The sequence below is a fragment of the Pangasianodon hypophthalmus genome, chromosome 8, assembly GCF_027358585.1.
Source record: "Pangasianodon hypophthalmus isolate fPanHyp1 chromosome 8, fPanHyp1.pri, whole genome shotgun sequence".
In the NCBI taxonomy this organism is placed as follows: Eukaryota; Metazoa; Chordata; class Actinopteri; order Siluriformes; family Pangasiidae; genus Pangasianodon; species Pangasianodon hypophthalmus.
In genome coordinates this window covers 13,022,929-13,041,739 of record NC_069717.1, presented here as the reverse complement: position 1 = coordinate 13,041,739, position 18,811 = coordinate 13,022,929, and the positions used below count along the sequence as shown (strand labels likewise).

Sequence of the window (18,811 nt, the reverse complement as noted above, 5' to 3'; positions counted from 1 at the left end):
AGGAGAGGATCAGATCACCTACTCTAAAACTCTAACCATCTTCTCAAGCAGGAAGCTGCTCACTTACAAAAGATGAGACTGAAGTGGGTCAATCAAGCTCTGTGTGTGTGTGCGTGTGTGTGTGTGTGTGCATGTGTGTGTGTATGTGCATGTGTGCGTGTGTGTGTTTTTAGACCAAATGTCCACCACAAGAATATATCTGACAGTCTCCATGATGAAAACTGCTTTTTCCCCCCAAAAAAAGACAAAAATAAAAGACAAAACAAAACAAACTACTAATAGAGCCTAAATGTTTCCATTTTGTTACTATATAAGTTTAAGTTTAGGGTTAGATTTAGGCATAGACATAGCATTAACTAGCTGCATTAATAATTATGTCAGTGGATGGTCCTCACTTAGATAGTAATATCTGCTTACATTTTTTTTTTTTTTTGGTAAATAACAATACTTAAAATACAAAATATACATATGCATCATCCATGTTTAATTCTCTGATCTCAGAACAGATAATTAAATAAACTTTGATTAGAATATTTGTCCACAAACTCTGTCAACTTGAACTAAGATATGCTCTTCTGCAACAGGTGCTTACACCACTCCAGCTAAACAAGTGTTTGTTCTAGATTCCTGGTCTTTCTAAGGAATCCAGCATCACAGGACAGGACACTAGCATGACACTGACCTTCCCAAACATAACAGTTTGCTGAATCAATATTTGGGAGGTGCTAATGAATTCATTGCCACATTATTTATAATGTAAGAACACACTTATGCACTGAAGGTGACTAGATATACAGGGTTTGTTAAAATGCTCACAGGAAATTATGCGAAACATTTAGTTAACTTTCACAGTCTTGCTTGTCACATGGCACATGGTTTAATGTGTGACTGCAGTCAGTGGTGTCTAATCCTTATACAGTCCTGCTGTTGGAAAATCAACATGCAAAACTGCTAGCTTTAATGCAAATGATTTGGTAAATAAAAGGATCCCTACTGAAACACTAAGTGTCCTGTTTTTTCTGTGTGCATCATGGCTTTTTGACATTTACCTACACTTTACCACACTGTAAATATACACATTAAATATGATTATACACTTATTATAATGAAATTTCTTTTTTCAACAGCAGATTCTAATGATGGACTCAAAGAGAGAGCTTTCATTTCTTGATATTTACATCTAGATGTGTTAAACAACTTAGAACATGGCACCTTTTGTTTGAACCCACCCATTTTTCAAATGGTCAGAAATATTGGAACATGTGACTGACAGATGTTTCTTGTTGCCCAGGTGTGTCCTGTTAGATTGAGTGTTTAAACAGTTAATAGCTCTTAATGTCTACTCTTGGTGTGAGCCCTGGGTTTCACCTGTGAATATTGCATTTGTTGTTAAAAAAGATAAACCAACATGAAGACCAGAGAGCTGTCTAAGAGAGAAAAGAGGGAAACATGATCAGACCCACTGCACAAGCATTGGGCATAGCCAACACAACAATTTGAATGTCCTGAAAAAGTAAGAAACCACTGGTGTACTAACAACCAGACATGGAACAGGTCAGCCAAGGAAAACAACAGCAGTTGATGACAGAAACCTTGTGAGAGCTGTGAAGAAAAACTCAAAAACAACAGTCAGTGACATCACCAAAAACCTCCACAGGGCAGGGGTGAAGATATCCATTCACAGAAGACTTTGAGAGCAGAAATGTAGAGGCCATACCACAAGATGCAATCCACTCATCAGCAGTAAGAATGAGGCAAACAAAAGGTGCAATGTTCTAAGATGTTTAACACATCTCGATGTAAATATCAGGAAATGAAAGCTGAAATTCTGATCTATATTCTCATATTCATCTTTTGATCTTAAACCCAAATATCTTCAGTGTATAGCAAAAACAAAAGAATTGGCCTTGCTGTTCCAATACAGACTGTATATATGGAGAGAGAGAGAGACACTGATAAAAGCATAAAGGAAAGATGTGAGAGATCTGAGTAGTGTACTGTATGAACTGTAGCTGTCTGTACCCTGAGCCCTGGAGGCAGACATTGCTGTTTGGCTTCACAATGCTATTCCTACTAACCATCTGTTCAAACTGCTCTACAAAGTTTGATCCACCAGGGTATGAGAAACATTAGTTAACTAACATTGATCTATTTAATATCACCGCCCAATAATCGCGTCTGAGTCTGGTTGCTCTCAAGGTTTCTTCCTTGTGTCATCTCAGGAAGTTTTTCCTTGCCAATGTTGCCTCTGGCTTGCTCAGTTTAGGGATAAATTTAAATTTTTAATTTCATTTTATATCTGGATTTCTGTAAAGCTGCTTTGTGACAATGCCCATTGTTAAAAAGCACTCTGTATATAGAGAGATAGTTAAAATCAGAGATGGTGGGTTGATTACGATCATATATTAAAATGTTACAACTTAAAAGCAAATATGCAATGTGTGTGCAGTACCATTAAACTGAAGAAAGATAAGTAGTATATAAACAAAAGAACACTGCAGGGCAGCAACAATTAAAAAAAAAAAAACATTTTACCTTAATGTGACAGCAGTACTCCAAATGTAGACTTGTACTCCAATGTACAAACTCAATAACTACTCAAAATACTCAACTTTAAAGTCAGTTTAATCTTTATTTGTTTGTCTATATTATTATTATTATTATTATTATTATCATTATTATTATTATTATTATTATTATAGCAGTTGCAGCAGCAGTTGCCATAAAAAAGCATTCTGAAAGTCGGGGTGCTCCTGCAAATAAGCATATTTTAGATTGCTGGAGATTATTTTATTGTGCAAAATTAATAAACTTTTTCACATGTATCTTTACTGTGTTTTGCTGGAATAAGTTTATTAGGTAATGCAATTCAAACTACCTCCAGAGATTCTCTAGCTGATCAGATCACATTTCTAAACACAATGCACGCTTACATCTGTTTTTTTTTTCAAAAATTATCTGTGATCTGTGATCAGATTACCAAAAAAAAACATGTTAGTACAAGGTATACAGGTAAACATATCCACCAAGAGCAATACCTGTTAATATGTTGTGTGCCTAAATTTTTAGGTTGCCATCACGGCCAAGCAGAATACAAAACTGTGTCCTGTAGGGTGCATAGGGCCATGTGACTTGTTCACTGAGCACAATGGAACACTGTGACAATTTGACTGGCCTGCAAAATCATCCAACCTCAATTCCATAGAAAACCTGAGGGATTATTTGGAACAGCAGGTGAAACGCCACAAAGTCTACCTGAATTACGCATCGTCAGTGGAAGAGTGGGTAACAATTATCGATACACTGGTTGGGGTTTAACCAAGTATTAGGGAAAAAAACATTGTTTCTGGAGCCAAGCTCAGGATCAACCCGGGGACCCTTTGAACTGTGAGGCAGCGACACTTCCTGCTGCCTTTCCAGTACTTAGTCCATTCCAAAGGAGCAGCAGTGAGGTGGATGAAAGGTAGCATGAGTAAGTGGATGGGTGATTTAGTGTTCAGAGTGGTGCTAGCAGGAAGCTTGAGTGCACTCTCCTCATCGCTAACTCCTTCATGTTGAACAGTGCTGTGGACAAATCACATATCAGAATGGATGCTTCGCTAAAATACGGGTGGCTTTTGTTTGAATGTATGCTGCAGTCTAGCATTAAATTTATTTAGCGGTGGCATTTATGCATAAAGATAATAGATTCAAAGCATCTGTTGAAAAGTATACAGATGTATCAAAGGGCGGGATTTGGGTGTGCGTACACGTTTGCAGGAGCACATACACGTGTGTCCACAGTCCTTCTCTATCTGTTCTAATCAGGCCATAATGAGAGATAAATGAGGTTGCACCCCCTCACTGGAAACAGAAAGCTCCTTCCTAATAGTCCCAATAGCAGAGAGAGAGAGAGAGAGAGAGAGAGAGAGAGACAAAAGGATACAAATGAAAAGACTAGAGGAGAGGGTAAAGATAGTGTTCAAGAAGAAGACAAAGAATCTGAAGAAGATAAATATTCTTAGAGATAATAATAATGAGTGAATCTAGAATCTAAACTTGTACCATACCATGATATATCAGACTGATTATAAATAGATATTTTATGATTTTATGACTAATCTGCAATTCATCCTCTGTGTATGATGCACACGGAGGTGCCAGAATATCACATCCACTGCCACCGACTTCTCGTCTAGTCTCTGGGTCTGTCACTCCATTTCTCTACCTTCGCCCTGTTTCTCTTCTTCAGTTCCTCTACAAGTCCACACGCAGGCACATAAATAACTTAAGTGGTTAAATTTACAAGGGACACTTTTACTACTTATAAGATTTTTTATTCCATTCTTTTTCTACTTTTCCGTACCATTTCTTATGAACACTGTGCCAGACCTAACTCTCTCTCTCTCTCTTTTTTATTTCCTCTCCATTTAGTTAAAAACCACACAGATGCCCTTTTTGCCCCCTCCCACCATTACCCATCCTCCACTCTGGCCTCAGCGGTACCCCGTGCTGTCAGTTCTGCCCCCTCCCCTTTCAGTGAAACTTGGCACACCCAAGGAGCAGCTGCATGAGAGATCACACTCCACCATTTCGCTGTGTGCCACACAGCACTGAAGCTTCATCTGAAACCATGGCAGCCTGTAGGCCTCGCACCCAGAGCAGAGGGAAGCGGATAAGGCTGGCCTCACATGGGGGCAGGTGTCAGGGGAAATAAAAAGGCGGGGGTGGGGGGGTTGTGGTAATGTTTGGGCGAGTGAGGGCAGATAGGAATTAGCGTTACCTATGTGAAGTCAGTTTGGTATTTCAGTTTGATGCGGAGATGTTGTAGAGATAAGGATGGAATAGTGTGTGTGGTGGAAAGAGAGACAGAAAGAGAGATCTGAAATTTGATCTGACACAGTCACAGTCTATACAAAGTGTTGTTTTGCCAGTAGCTGACAGCAGAAACGGGAAACGCACATTCTCACACCCATCTGCTCTGGTAGCAAATAGAAACTAGACACGCATTACTTAAGTGCATATGCAGAATTAATCAAAATACAAGATCACTATTTAAAAGGTTGAATAAATTCACATGGGGACCACTGAGTTGACGCACAGGGGCATTTCATGTCCAAAAACCTTCCCTGCCTCTTTTTACTGTAGCATCTCGTTCCCTGTAGCTTTCCAATTATTTGGTTCTGTCTCTTGGCTTGTAATTTAATTTGCACAAACAGGGCTTGTTGGGGGGATCGCCAACTGGTTTAGTCATTAATGAGCTAATAAAACTGCAGAAACTCTCTAGCTTCATGGATAGTTTTACTTCCTCCAGAAATACCTATATACAGTGACAGTCATGCTGCTTGGTAGGAATGCTGATATGCCCCACAAGTCTATAAAAGAGGAAGTTAACATACTGGACTCCCCTTTTTCACTGCCACTGGGAGTCTGTGGGCTTTTTGAGGAACATTTCTGCTGGACTAACCCTTCACTTCCTTGTCATATGATATTACAGGAAGTAGAATGAATCATGAGTTTTCAGAGACTTTTTTTTAAATCATGAATGTTCATCATATTCATGGCGTAATTTCCAGCCTTGTTTGTACAGTCTTTCTATTTGACTGGTTTGGTATTATTATTGGTATTGTTTCTGTCAGTAGTCCTTGTGCCTTTTTCCCCGCTGAGTAACTTACTCTTCTGTGATTGACGGTGCTTTTTCATGGCTCAGATGTAGCTTATGCATCATTCACTGACAGGAAGCTGTATTAGACTGTGTCACATGGAGGCTCCGCACAGGGACAGAATGATTGATGAAGTGTTAAACAAATTGGGGCATTAAGGAGGTCTCAGTGGTGCTAAATAATAACAATGAATGGCAGTAGTGTATACAGCAGTATGTTCGCCATATTCAGCCCTGATCTTAATGTGCTCAGGGAATAACATGTTGAGCAGACAGACAAAAAGGTGTGTGTAGTTGCTTGAGTGGGTGGTACACACTCGTTAAAAAAGGGGTTCCCTCGAAGCCCTTGAAGGGTTCTTCACATTGTTGTTCCTTTTGAATCCTTTGGGTTTTACATATGTAGAACAGGTTCCAAGTAGAAAGACAGAACTGTTAAACATCCAAAGAACCCATGAAAACCCCTTTTTCTAGGACTGTAGAGGTGGAAAGTACACAGTACACTGTTGGCACGAACAGATATTAAAAGTGTATGAATGCTTTTATGATTTTTTACAGCATAGTCATTTGTGTGGTTATTTAGGAAATAGGGAGTGAAGCACAAAACATGCCACAACCAGCAATACTCCGTTTCTAATCCAGCAGTATCCATTCGGTCTAAGTGGCTGAGGGGGGCTGGGATTAAATGGTTTGTGGTTTGGGAATAATTTGCGGTTAGGGGACCTGTGGTGCACAGTCACTCATTGTGGCCAAACACTACATCTTCTGACCTGTTCGGATACCCCACCTTTGTGCAAGGATAAGTATTGTAAATGTTACTATGTTCAGCGATACGCCTCATTTCTCCTTAAGAATCTCTTATAAATTAAAATCATGTCTGGAGCCACCTCTCTGAGGAGCTGTTAGAGGGTCGCATAGCAATTATCTGCTAACAAGGCTTTATCTACTCTAATGTACTTTTGCTTATTTTCCAAAAGGGAGAATGACAGATGGGGGTCTGTAACACAAAGTGAACAAAAGGACTTTTCTCAACACACATGTACTCAGCTTGTATTTAAAAAGCCATTTGAATTGTAGATATCAGAATTGGCTTGCAACATAATATCCATGATCTCAGTGAAACCACAATGTTGCCATTTTTTTCCTCTCAAACTTTGACACTTAAGTGTTATTCTCTACCAAAATTTGTCTTTGTTTTTTTCCTAATTTGTGTGTGTGTGTTTCTCTGACTCTGAATTATTGGCTGGGTCAGGGAAATTAGTCCCAGCAGGCTGAGTTCTGTTACTATCTCACCCTCCGGCCAACACAAAATGGAGCTTCTTTCCAACACATGCATGGTGAGCATGGAGACTGGGACACACGCAGGTCACTTCCGGTGTCAGGGGATGGCAATAAGCCACTAATGAGTAACTTATTTGTTTACTAATGTACTCTTTTTTAGTTTGTGGGATTTTAAAAGAAAAGCATGACTGGTGACTTTCTAAGATAAAATGAAGCATACTTTTGGATTACCTGTGGCCTGTTTTAAATGGAAAAGAACAACCCCTTTGCTGGCTTTGGTGACAATTGTTATTATTTTTTGTTTTTATATTAAACACCAAAAACAAGCTTAACCATTCAATTGCATTTTCATCTACAACAATTCATTTTTTTCCCTCATTATAAAAAAAAACTGAATCAAGTGAATCGGATCTCTCATTAGTGTTTTCCCCCAGGAAGTCTTGTCTATGCTGCCTTCATGTGCTAATTATTGTAAATATGACTCTCTTCAAGTCCTAATTACAGGTGAGAGCTTTGGAAATAACTGATACACCTGAGTTTACTGACTTTTTAATCATGGCCGATAAAAGGACGATTTCAGTGGTCAGTAATTCCTTAAATACAAATTATATTTTAAATATAAATGATCTTTTGATCACAGATTAAGCAACACACACGTTTGGTGTCTGTAACAGCAGCATTATGTAGGGCTACATTTTACAATAAAAAAAATGATCAGGTTAGCTAACCTGCTACCATTAGTGTGGTCTTGAACGCACTGTGTAATCATGGCACCGCAAGAGAGAGATAAGAGCATCTCGGGTGCATGTGAATGTAGCACTAGTCCTGGGATGGTGAGAAAGAAAAACCTCCCCAGGAGACATGGAAAGCGGAACAGGTAGGTTACCAGAGCAACGGGTGCCAACCGTCCGCTCCGCCCATCTCTCCACCAGGACAATGCGCGCGCTGTGCGTGCAAGTGTGTGCGTGTGTGTGTGTCCACAAAAAGAAACCATGAACGGTGTCTCACACACTCACACGGTCTGAGCGTCCACAAACAGCCGTTGTAACGAACATGTGTGTGGAAGCAGCGAGTGTTATCTCCTTTGGACTGAATGGGGTTTGATGGGTTACAGGCTGCGGGGTGTGGGACCTGCCCGCGCACGCGACCCGCAATCGGCCCACATGAATGGCTGCAAGTGGTCGCACCGGTGTTATGTCTTTTCGGTTTTACTGTCATATCGTGTCATATCGTAACAACAGTCTAAGCTATATGAGCTATAATTATTTAGGAATTTTCCCATTACATAATGTTTATTTCTCACATTTGCCTTCCCTGCGCGCGCTTCTGGGCATGCACGCGTCCAGCTTTTGACATCACAACAACCTCTTGGCATAGCCTCATTTGAAAAAAAAAAGGGGGGGGGGGGGCAGCTTGACGTTTCATTCCTCCTTATGATGCTAGTGAGAGATGCGACCGCGTTCTCGATTTCTTTGCCATCCCGTTGGCAGGACGAACGTGATGCTAATCCGTCAAGAGGCAGTACGCGCGCGCGTGTGCGTGTGTGTGTGTGTGTGTGCGTGCGCGCGAGTGTGTGTGTGTGTGTGTGTGTGTGTGTATGGAGAGATACCGCTACTACACAAGCAGCCGAGTATCGCTCCGGCGTTGCTATGGCAGCGAGGGTCTCGGCTAGGGTCTGTGTTCTGGCCGGTCGACGTGATCACCGCTCCATCGGTCAGATGATGGAGATGCAGAGGTAAACGAGGGCAAAGTTACGCGGATGATGTGCCTAAGGTGCTCGGCTGAGAGTTTAGGTTATCACAAAGCACACACAGACAAGTGAGCAGTGTAAGGGAACTAAACCCCAAACAAGTGTCAGATTAAAGAGAATGCACTTTACCGTTGATTTGACAGGGACGTAGAGCACGGGCTTCCCCGGAGTGCCCTTCTGGTTGTGCTCGCCCAGGACGTTACTGCCGACCTGGAACCCTTTGGATTTCACCCAGAATTTGAATTTGGCGTTGATGTGGCTGTTGTCCACGTACACACCGTCCGCGTCTTCATTCTGCAACAGCGTCTGCATGATTTTGTTGTATTTCCTGCGCGTGACTGTCTTGGTTTTGCCCGAGTCTCCGTAAGTCCGGAGGCACCACTCCTGAAATTCACTAAACATCTCGGCCTCGAGCACGACCGGACTCCGACTCCTTTTGGTTAAATCCGAGCACGGCTTCTTGGTGGCCATGAGCTTCCTCTTCCTCTTCACGAGCGAGCCGGCCGGGCTCCCCCCACCTTGCTCCAAAAAAGAAAAGCTTGCTAAAAAAAAAACGCAGCCGAAACTATAATGAAACGAAGTGACAACAGACTCCCTCCCCCCTCCTCTCCCTGTCCCGCTAAGAGGATGATTAAGGACGAGGGCGAATTTTCACCTCGGCGAATGAACCGGGAAGAAAGAAAAAAAGAAAAGAAACGGCGTGCGCGCGCTCGTTTCGGGAAGCCGCACACCTGTTTCTCTCTACCGTCCCAGACCGCAACGGCAAATGTCACGCGCGCTCATCATAGCGCTCACAGAGAGAGAGAGAGAGAGAAGAGAGAGAGAGAGGAGGGGCTGTCCTAACAGACGGGTTAGGTTATCTCCCACCTGTGCGTAAACGGTCTCCTGACCGAGCGCCGATATGAACAGAGCGAGAGAAAACCCGTAGCGCGATTCAACAAAAGCCCAAACAACAAAGAAAAAAGAGAGCAAGTAAAGCGGGAAGGGGAAACGACCGCTTAACCGCGTTTAACGCTCCGATTTCCACCCAGACGGCCCAGGACGACGTTTCTTCACTGGGATACACCCCGCTCCGGGGCTCCTAATGATCACAGAGTGGCTGTTGTGCGGTGGAAAGTGTTGTGCGTTAAAGCTTTATTGATTATACAGCGTTGTGCGTTAGACGGGATAGCCGCTCCATCCACCTGTTTGAATCAGCACAGCGCGCGCACTGTAAACACTGACAACACACACACACACATACACACACACACACATACACACACCACTTCCAGATGCAGATATGACAAAAGATTAATCACCAAAAAACAGAATGCGTAATTAGACGAACAGGACGAACTTGGGCAACGTCCAAAACCATAAATATGTCACCAAGGATGTGGTTATGTGGTTGCCTCTACTATTTTGACGTTGCACTGCGGTTTAGGACACATCCTTGCCTAGGCATCCTGCCTCAGAGAGGACTGTTTTTAAGTCCATTTGATTTGAAATTGCTCTGTATTTCTTTCAACTTTTCTTTTTTCTGACAGTTTGAACAGAAACATGACTAAAAAGCCTTATCTGGGTTATGGAAATATGAAAATGCATTTAGCTAAAGGGCATTTTGCAATGTCTTTTCATTTCTCAACATCTTTTCCCCCCATCCCCTTGGGTAGTAGACCTAATTAAAGTAAAATATTAAGGAAACAACAGCTAGCTTGGTTAAATTTAAATAACTCACAGGATATTGTTATCTTTTTCTGTATACATAAATAGTATATTTAGTCATCAGGATATAAGGCTACATTTTTACTGTAATGTTTTTAATTTGTATGCTATATTGTAAGTCATATAGGTTGTTGCTGAGTTTGGTGAATGATTGATTTCTTCATCTATTTTCTGCAACAAAGAAGTTGACTCCGTTTGAAGCCGTTATCCTGGATGAAGCATTGTATTTGTAGGCTTGTTCATTTGTTTGTTCAGCCCTTGGTGAGCAATATCAATGAAATACACATTTTCAGTCCTGAGTGTACTCATACGCCGAGACAGCTGTGTTCCAGTTACGTTTATTTTGATCTTCTTTAATGAATTTTATTCACTTTGTGTGCTTGTGCTCCATTCGATTAGGTAGTGTAATCTATTATGTGATAGGTAAGCATGACAGGATGTGTGTGTCTTTGTGTGTGCATGGGTTGTATGCTGTTATGTACTTTGTGTGTTATTTTTTTTGATTGAGCAACAGTAAAGCGTATGTGTGTGTGTGTTTGTGCATGTGTGTGTTCTGGTATGTGCTCTATGCAGTGTTAGCGCTCCGGGGCCGTGTCGAAGACCATGCTGGGACTGCTGGTGATGTCGGCTGCTGTTGCTATGACAGCAGCTCGGCTCAGGCTCAGACTCCGGCTCTAACAGTAGGAAATGCAGAACAGGACAATCCGGATCAACTTCAATGATACGCCTCCTCTCTCCTTACCAGATCCTTTGGTCTTTGCACCTAACATATGTGGTATATGTTACTATATACTATATATGAATAAAAGAAAAAGGCTGTACTATTAGAAAAAATGGGCTCGTTGGATAATTAAGGGTTTTTACATACCAGAAGAGGGACAACTGAAGAACCATAAAGGCATACTCAGGAAGTTGTAGCTCTGCACTAGAACCAAAAAGCTGATTTCATTCACTACACCATGGCTGGCCATTCTGCTCCTATATTTCACTTGAGCCTTGCTCACTAATTACAAGAAACTGACTGGTATTCGTTGTTGTCCAAAATGCAGAGGCTTCATTTTATTGGTTTCTGACGCATAGGTGGATCGTTTTGCTCTATTCAGGTGAGCTTGGATGTGTTTTCTTTCTCTTTCTCAGAGTGTTTCTTGGAGTTTCATCATTTTAGAGGGAAGGAAGATTAGCAGAACCGCCTTTGTTTGTAAGGGTTTTTTTGATTTTTTGATGATGGTTATGAGGCACAGATTAACACCTTGTGCTGCTGCTTAGCAAACCGAGTGGCCTTGGTATGTGGCTTATCCCAGTCCTTTCACATCACACCCTCGAGGCATGATTAAAAATCCTGCAAAGAGAAAAAGATGCTCGTTTTCTGCCTTTGTGTGTGTTTTCATTTATTTGCAGTGTCTCACCATTTTGATCACACACACACACACACACACACACGCATACATCAACAGCTTATTTGGCACATGCATTCTACACCTCCATTCAAAAGCTGCATATGCAGTAGTGAATGGGAGATGGCCACTGCTGTAGGTTATAATGCAGAGCTTGCAGCTCCTCTCATGAAATTTGTTTCATGTTGTGCAGTTGTGCTGATGCACAGCTGTTTATGCCAGTGGAACCAAACCAGATTAAAAAAACAGACATTCACATCATGCTAGGTCCTTCTTCCTAAGACCCTTTACTGCAAATTCCTCTTTCTCTTTCTTTCTCTCTCTCTCTCTCTCTCTCTCTCTCTGCTATTCCAGCTTCTTTGATACTTTCTTGTCTCTCACCCTTGCTTTTACTTTTCAAACTAGCTCGTAGCCTTATTGGTTGTTCACTGAGCAGCAAAAATAACTACTGGTGTAAAAAAATACCCCAGCCTGTGAACATATCAATAAAATAACATGACAATATAACTCCTGGTATTGTCTATTACTTCCCTTTCTTTCCTGATTGTCCCCGTAAACACAACATCAATATACACAAGGATGACTCAACATCAGTCATCTACCCATTGCAGGACATTTCATCCAAAAACCACATCACGATCAGCTGCTAGCAGGAAGAGGGCTGCATGGGATGATGAGGCGCTCAGGGAGAGAGGGTTGTCACACCTCCCTACAGTTAATGAGCATCTCACTTCCTAATTAAATGCCCCTCCCCCAGCTCCGGCACAGCCGTTTAGAACCTCAACCCATCATCTCTGTAGAACATTGACTGTTTTTGCATGAGGGAGAGCCATCTTCATCCTCCCCCTCTGGCTCAGTGCTCTAGTGGCAGGCACGATACTATACCATAACCAAGGTGATTAATGTCAAAAGGAGGATTTTGACTCACATCCCAAGCTAATCTTAGAGTCAGAAGTTCCACTGGTTATGCAATGACAGTTGATGTGTGTGGGAGATGCTCTTGTTCAAGAAGTTCTGAGCTGGAGAGGGTTAATCAGATTGTGTCTCACACACAGAGTGAGAGTGGAGAGAAAGACTGTGTAGTAGAATGACTCAGATGAAGTTTGAATGTTGACGCTTGGACAGTCATGTTTGCTGGTCCATGATGGATGGACCGAAGTGGAGAATGATGCTCTATTGACTGCTGCCACCTATAGTTCTCTTCACAGAAATGCACAAGAGGTCTGTCCCATCACAATGTGGGCTCTTTTTTTATTAGCCCATGGAGAGGGAAAATACTATTGACTAAGATTTCTGAGTAAATATTTTTGCCTGTAGTGAGTACATTGCACTTAAACACAAAGCAGAAAGAAGGAGTCACTAGCTTTAGATAATTACCTGTTGTGAATGTAAATGAATGACACAAAGCAGTTACTCCAATATATAAACTATATGGCCAAAAGTTTGCTGACGCCTGACCATCACACCCATAAACAGTTCTTCTCCAAACTGTTGTCAGAAAGTTGGACGCACACAATTGAATAGAATGTCTTTGTGCGCTGTAGCATTAAGATTTCCCTTCACTGGCACTAAGGGGCCCAAACCTATTTCAGCAATGCCCCTGTGCACAAAATAAGGTCCATGAAGACAAGGTTTGCCAAGGTTTGGAATGGAATAGAGCCTGCACAGAGCCCTGACCTCAACCCCACTGAACACCTTTGGGATAAACTGTAATGCTGACTGCGTGCCAGGCCTCCAACATCAGTGCCTGACCTCACTAATGCTCTTGTGGCTGAATGGGAAAATCCCCACAACTATGCTCCAAAAGCTAGTGGAAAGCCTTCCCAGAAGAGTGGCAGTTATTATAACAGCAAAGGGGGGTTAAATCTGGAATGGGACATTCAAAAAGCACATATGGGTGTGATAGTTAGGTGTCCACAAACTTTTGGCCATATAGTGTATCATCAGTATTTTCCATTCATGGGCTAATTAAAAAATACTCCACATCTTGATGGGACAGCTCTATGGTCCAACATATCTATATCTCTTTCTCTACATCTACATTTTTACTTATACATATAACTGTGATCTACGTCAGTAATAATGATTTCAAACATCAAATTCTTTCACCTCCTACAGCCTCGGAAGCACTGAGCTGCTGATGATGGACCAAAACATCCTGTTTCTTTGAAAATGTATATATTTATATATGTAAATTTCTGTGTTTCCTGTCCATATGTGGAAGAATTTAGCTGGTTTTTTACTTGTTAAGTCTGAACATAAGCTGATTTGTCTATGCTTTCCTGTATCTGAGCAGAGATGAAACGCTTCGGCAGGTGTTAAATTGCTGGTCTGGGGCGGTCGGTCAGCCATAGGGAGGAAAAAAACATGGGGGAGGAGGAGTGTACATAGAAACACATACACATACAGAAGCACATAGACAAACATACACAACTACACACATGCACATACACACCAACTTGTTCACACACACATGCAGCCTCACGGGACACCAGTGGGGTGGGTGGCTATGTGATGGGGGGGATGTCAGGATGGGAAAGCCAAGAGGCAGCCGGGAGACGACAGAATGGGCACAGTAGCCATGGCAACGTGGCCGGCCCAAGCAGTTCGCAGCAACTGGTAACCAAGTAACAGGAAACGACCGGTGAAAGGGGGAGAGGGGAGGCTGGTGGGTCTGGTTAATCATAAAACAAGAGAAAGAGGGATGAGAAGAGAGAGTTGAATTCAATCAGCTGAGGCTTGAGCTCACACTGAATGAACCACTGTGTAACCTGTACTGCTTTACTGACTGGGGGTTTTGGATTAAGCCTGAAATAAAGGTGTGTCATGTATTCCGTCAGGCCTATAACAAAGCTACCTTCAGTGGGTGGTGTGATAACAGGTCAATGAGAAAAGCTAAGCGAGGAACAGCTGGACTGTGTGCCATGATCCCTCTCTTGCCATGTGTGATACGACCACGCTCCTCACACTGTCTCCATAATGGCAGACTTAATACACACAGCTCTTCTGTCTGAGAATTGTGCCTGTAAATTGTTGGTCTTGCTGTGGATGACTATAATAATTTTGTGTTTTTTTTAATTGGGGCTTTTCCCCAATTAAATTATTATTTTTCTGTGAAATGCAGGCGGGTTTGAAGCCGTTTTCGTGAATATATAGGCATAGGCAGGTGATTTCAGGTGTGAATGACTTTGTCTTTAATGGCTTCAAACAATTTAAGAACAATACTATTTAATTTTCATTATCATATGAAGTTCTCAATTTATATTATGCAAATGCAACACACAAGTTTTCAATACTTCTTTTCTGAGAAATGGGATTGATTTAAAAAAAAATACTGAGAATAATATATTTGTCAAAATATATTTTCTGACAAAGATACATGTTAGAGTAACATTTCAAAACTACCTAAACAAATGCATTTTGCTTTAAATGATCAAGTGTACTGTATACACACAGCAGATGACTGACCACCGTCTTGACTGAACAAACATTACCACATTTTGTTACAACTCTGAAATAAAAGCAACTCTCTATAACGCACTGTGAAATTGCTTCATCATTTAAATATGGTTTCAATATTGGATATCATTCAATTTACATTTTTTTTCCCCTCTAACCCTTTGAAAAACCAAGGCCAGATGCATCCAGTCTTTCCTCACTTCATAACTTTTGAATTAGTTTTACTGTAGCTATTGAATAGTTCATAGCATTTACTGAATAATATTCCTCAAAATCAATAACTGAATAATAAACTGGGAATTTAAGGGCAGTAGTTACTGATATAATATAACCTGGACAAAGAAATCTTAGCAACTTTCTGTGATGTTCACTGTTTAAAAGAAATATAACACCAAAAAAGACCACTGCAGCAAATAAATGCACTTAAACTAAAGTGAAAGAAACAAAGTATGTTTGGTGTAAACAGTGTGTAACAAAATTAAGATCAATTATACTAATGACCAGGGAGACAAACTATGCATTAACACAATGGCTAGACACAAACTGATCACGAGAAGACATCAAGTAACCAAAAAGTCAGATAAGACGTGTATTGAAAAAGAATGAGATGTGCTTGATATATTCACTGTCCTCTTTATTAGGAACACCTGTACAACTGCACATTCATGCAGTTATCTAATCGATCATGTGGCAGCAGCACGTATACAGGTGTCCCTAATAAAGTGGTCAGTGAGTGTATATTTATAACTTAAAATCAGCTTCTTGATATAGCCCAGCAAGTTGAGGTAAACCATCATTTATCATTTCTGTATATCGACTGTAGAAACCATAGCAACAGTTCTGTCATCATCCACCCTCACAGAGTTAAACTACTTTACAAATTAAAAGATAAACTCTCACGAACACTGACAATTAAATGGGTCTATTTATACACCCCTTCCACAGCTCCGCTCACTGTCCTCCATGATCTGCCTCTAATTTCTTTTCATTACATCTAAACTCTGCAGTATACTGTATATCTATATGATAAACTTCAGTCTACAGTTTTTGTCTACACTCAAAACACAATCCAACTCGTGAGCTAATAAATCAGGCCCAATCAGGCCCAGTGGATCAAGTATGTTAGGAGTAGAGAAAACCTGAAACTGTGTAGGACCTCCAGGACTGAGATCCTCAGGTCTAACAAATGAACAGTTGTTTATATATGATTTGGGAAACTGAATCCTTTATTGAATCTTCTATTATACTGTTGAAGATGGGGTAGTCAGTGTGCCAGGCAACGAAACTGTTTTGAAAATGGTGCATTAGAAAAAATATTATATGTAGGTCCAAATTATCTGCAGGAAGGTGTCGAGCGATCATGCATAATAATCCATACATCCATAATAATCCATACTGTTTACTGCGTCTATCCGTCCATACTATTTGGAGTGTAATGGCCTGGACTTTAAAAGTCAGTGCTGGCCATAATAATGTGCTCAGCGAAGCGTAATACATAAAATACTGCTAACTGTGATAATGTAATTATCACAGACACTATTTACACATTTAAAAGTGATTTCCTTTTTTTTTTTTACTTCATGTAATTAAAGTTATTTATATTCTTTGCTGATGACTGGATTTTACTTTAAAGTCAGACGGTTGTTAAATTAGAAGAATCTATTAAATGAGTAATTACCTTAGGAAAGTGCCTTTCTTGTCAAAAAATTTGAATGTATACTCACTGCAGAAATACATTTCATCTGGTTTAATTGTGTTAAAGCCATTCTGCCTCATCTCCAAGCGTTTTCGCCTCAAGATATGAGGTATTTATGTTAACAGGTACTTCATTAGTTATATGCTTCTGTGGCCTAGTTGTCTTGGAAACTGTCTTGAAACAGTTATACACAAAATTCTGTTTTGATTAAAAGATCTGATGGGTTAAGAGTGAGAGATGCTTTAATTAAACCCATGTTTGGGTGAGTGTGTCAAGAATATGAAGGATATGAAAGTATGACAAAAAGCAAGGCATTGGTAGATGTATAATTGTGAATTGTGAAAGATATTGGAGATGCCTTAGTGCCTATATGTAAGCATGTGTAACCACAAAACACTTTGATATGGACTAATATATTTCTGTTTGTAGTATGCTCTATCTCTGTGTGCGTACATACATATACGTGACAGTATGTACAGCTATGCATGTTTTCTAAAGTGAAGTTTCATGTGGCGCACCACGGTTACCATGGCAACTCAAGGTCATCGCCTTAACTCTGTGTGTGTGTGTGTGTGTGTGTGTGTGTGTGCATGTGTGTGATATAGGGATATGTGACTCCAGGGGGTGGCCTGAGTATCAAAAGGATGTGTGATCTACAGTGATGGGTGAATGGGGGAAAGGCTTAATCAGAGGATATTTATTTCAGTGTTGCAGTTACAGTGCTGCAGGGAGTAGCGTTGTCGTGGTACTGTCTCTGCAGACTTTCCCCATGTCGTTTACTCCAGGTTCTCCTGTTTCCTCCCATCGCACAACAACTGGTAAGTGGATTGGCAAAGTGTGACTGATGTCCTATCCAGGGTGCATTCCTGTTTTGTGTCCAGTGTTCCCAGGATAGAATCCACAACCTTGAGCAGGATACAGTGGTTACTGAAAATACATGAATGAATATCTTTCAAATTTGATAACTATGAGTCAAACTGAAGGAATTCTACAATACTTTAGGATCCAATTCATAATGCTAAATTTTTTTTTAGATATTATTAGTAATCATGACAAGTGGCACAGGGGCACAGCAAGTAGTGTTGTCACCTCACAGCCCCAGGGTCCCCTGTTCGATCCTGAGCTCAGGTTACTGTCTGTGTAGATTTCTGTGCATATGCTCCCCATGTTAATGTTTGTTTCCTCCAGGTTCTCTAGTTTCCTCCCACTTCCAAAAAACATACCTGTAGGTGGATTGGCTACTTTAAAATTGTCCCTAGGTGTGTGTGTGTGTGTGTGTGCACAGTGCCCCACAATGAACTGGTGTCCCATCCAGGGTGTATTCCCACCTCATTCCCAGTATTCCTGGGATAGGCTCTGGATCCACCACAACCCTAATAAAGTGGTTACCAAAGATGAATGAAATTAATGACATTTAACAGAATATCTAGGTGATTTCTGTTGTAATGACAGTTCATGGCCAATAGATGACAGTAGCCTCACAGATTCATGCATTAAGACAGCTGAGAAATACAAGATACTGAACCTTGAAACCGAAGGTGCTTTAGAGCCATGCTTCAAATAACTTAGCAATACTCACTATGTATCTTTGCACTTTACCAGAAAAATATCTGCCTCACATAGTGGTTCATGAAAGGGTAAAGTTTTTATTTGTTGAGACATAAATCTCAATCTGTAAAAATGTTTTCATCTGGCTGTAAACATAATTAAAATCAATTTTATAAACATAACATAACATGAAAGTGTCCTTATGTGAAGTGTTTAATTCACATTGTTACCCAGTTTTTAAGAGTAACATATACACTTTGGGAAATGCATTAAAATCTGAATTGATATTGTTCATCATATTTAGACCAATGATTTAGGTAAGAACAACCCCAGGCGAA

At 40.8% G+C, this 18,811-nt stretch overlaps 1 protein-coding gene across 1 annotated transcript in view; it reads right to left on the bottom strand.

Annotated features, from left to right (window-relative positions):
- nol4la (nucleolar protein 4-like a) overlaps positions 1-9,418 on the bottom strand; it is a 44,470-nt gene extending 35,052 nt beyond the window's left edge. Inside the window, exon 1 of the mRNA XM_026925300.3 lies at positions 8,799-9,418. Coding sequence (XP_026781101.1) covers positions 8,799-9,140 — 342 coding nt within the window. The 5' untranslated portion in view covers positions 9,141-9,418. The remainder of the gene's footprint in view (positions 1-8,798) is intronic.
- Between the last annotated feature and the right edge of the window lie 9,393 nt (positions 9,419-18,811).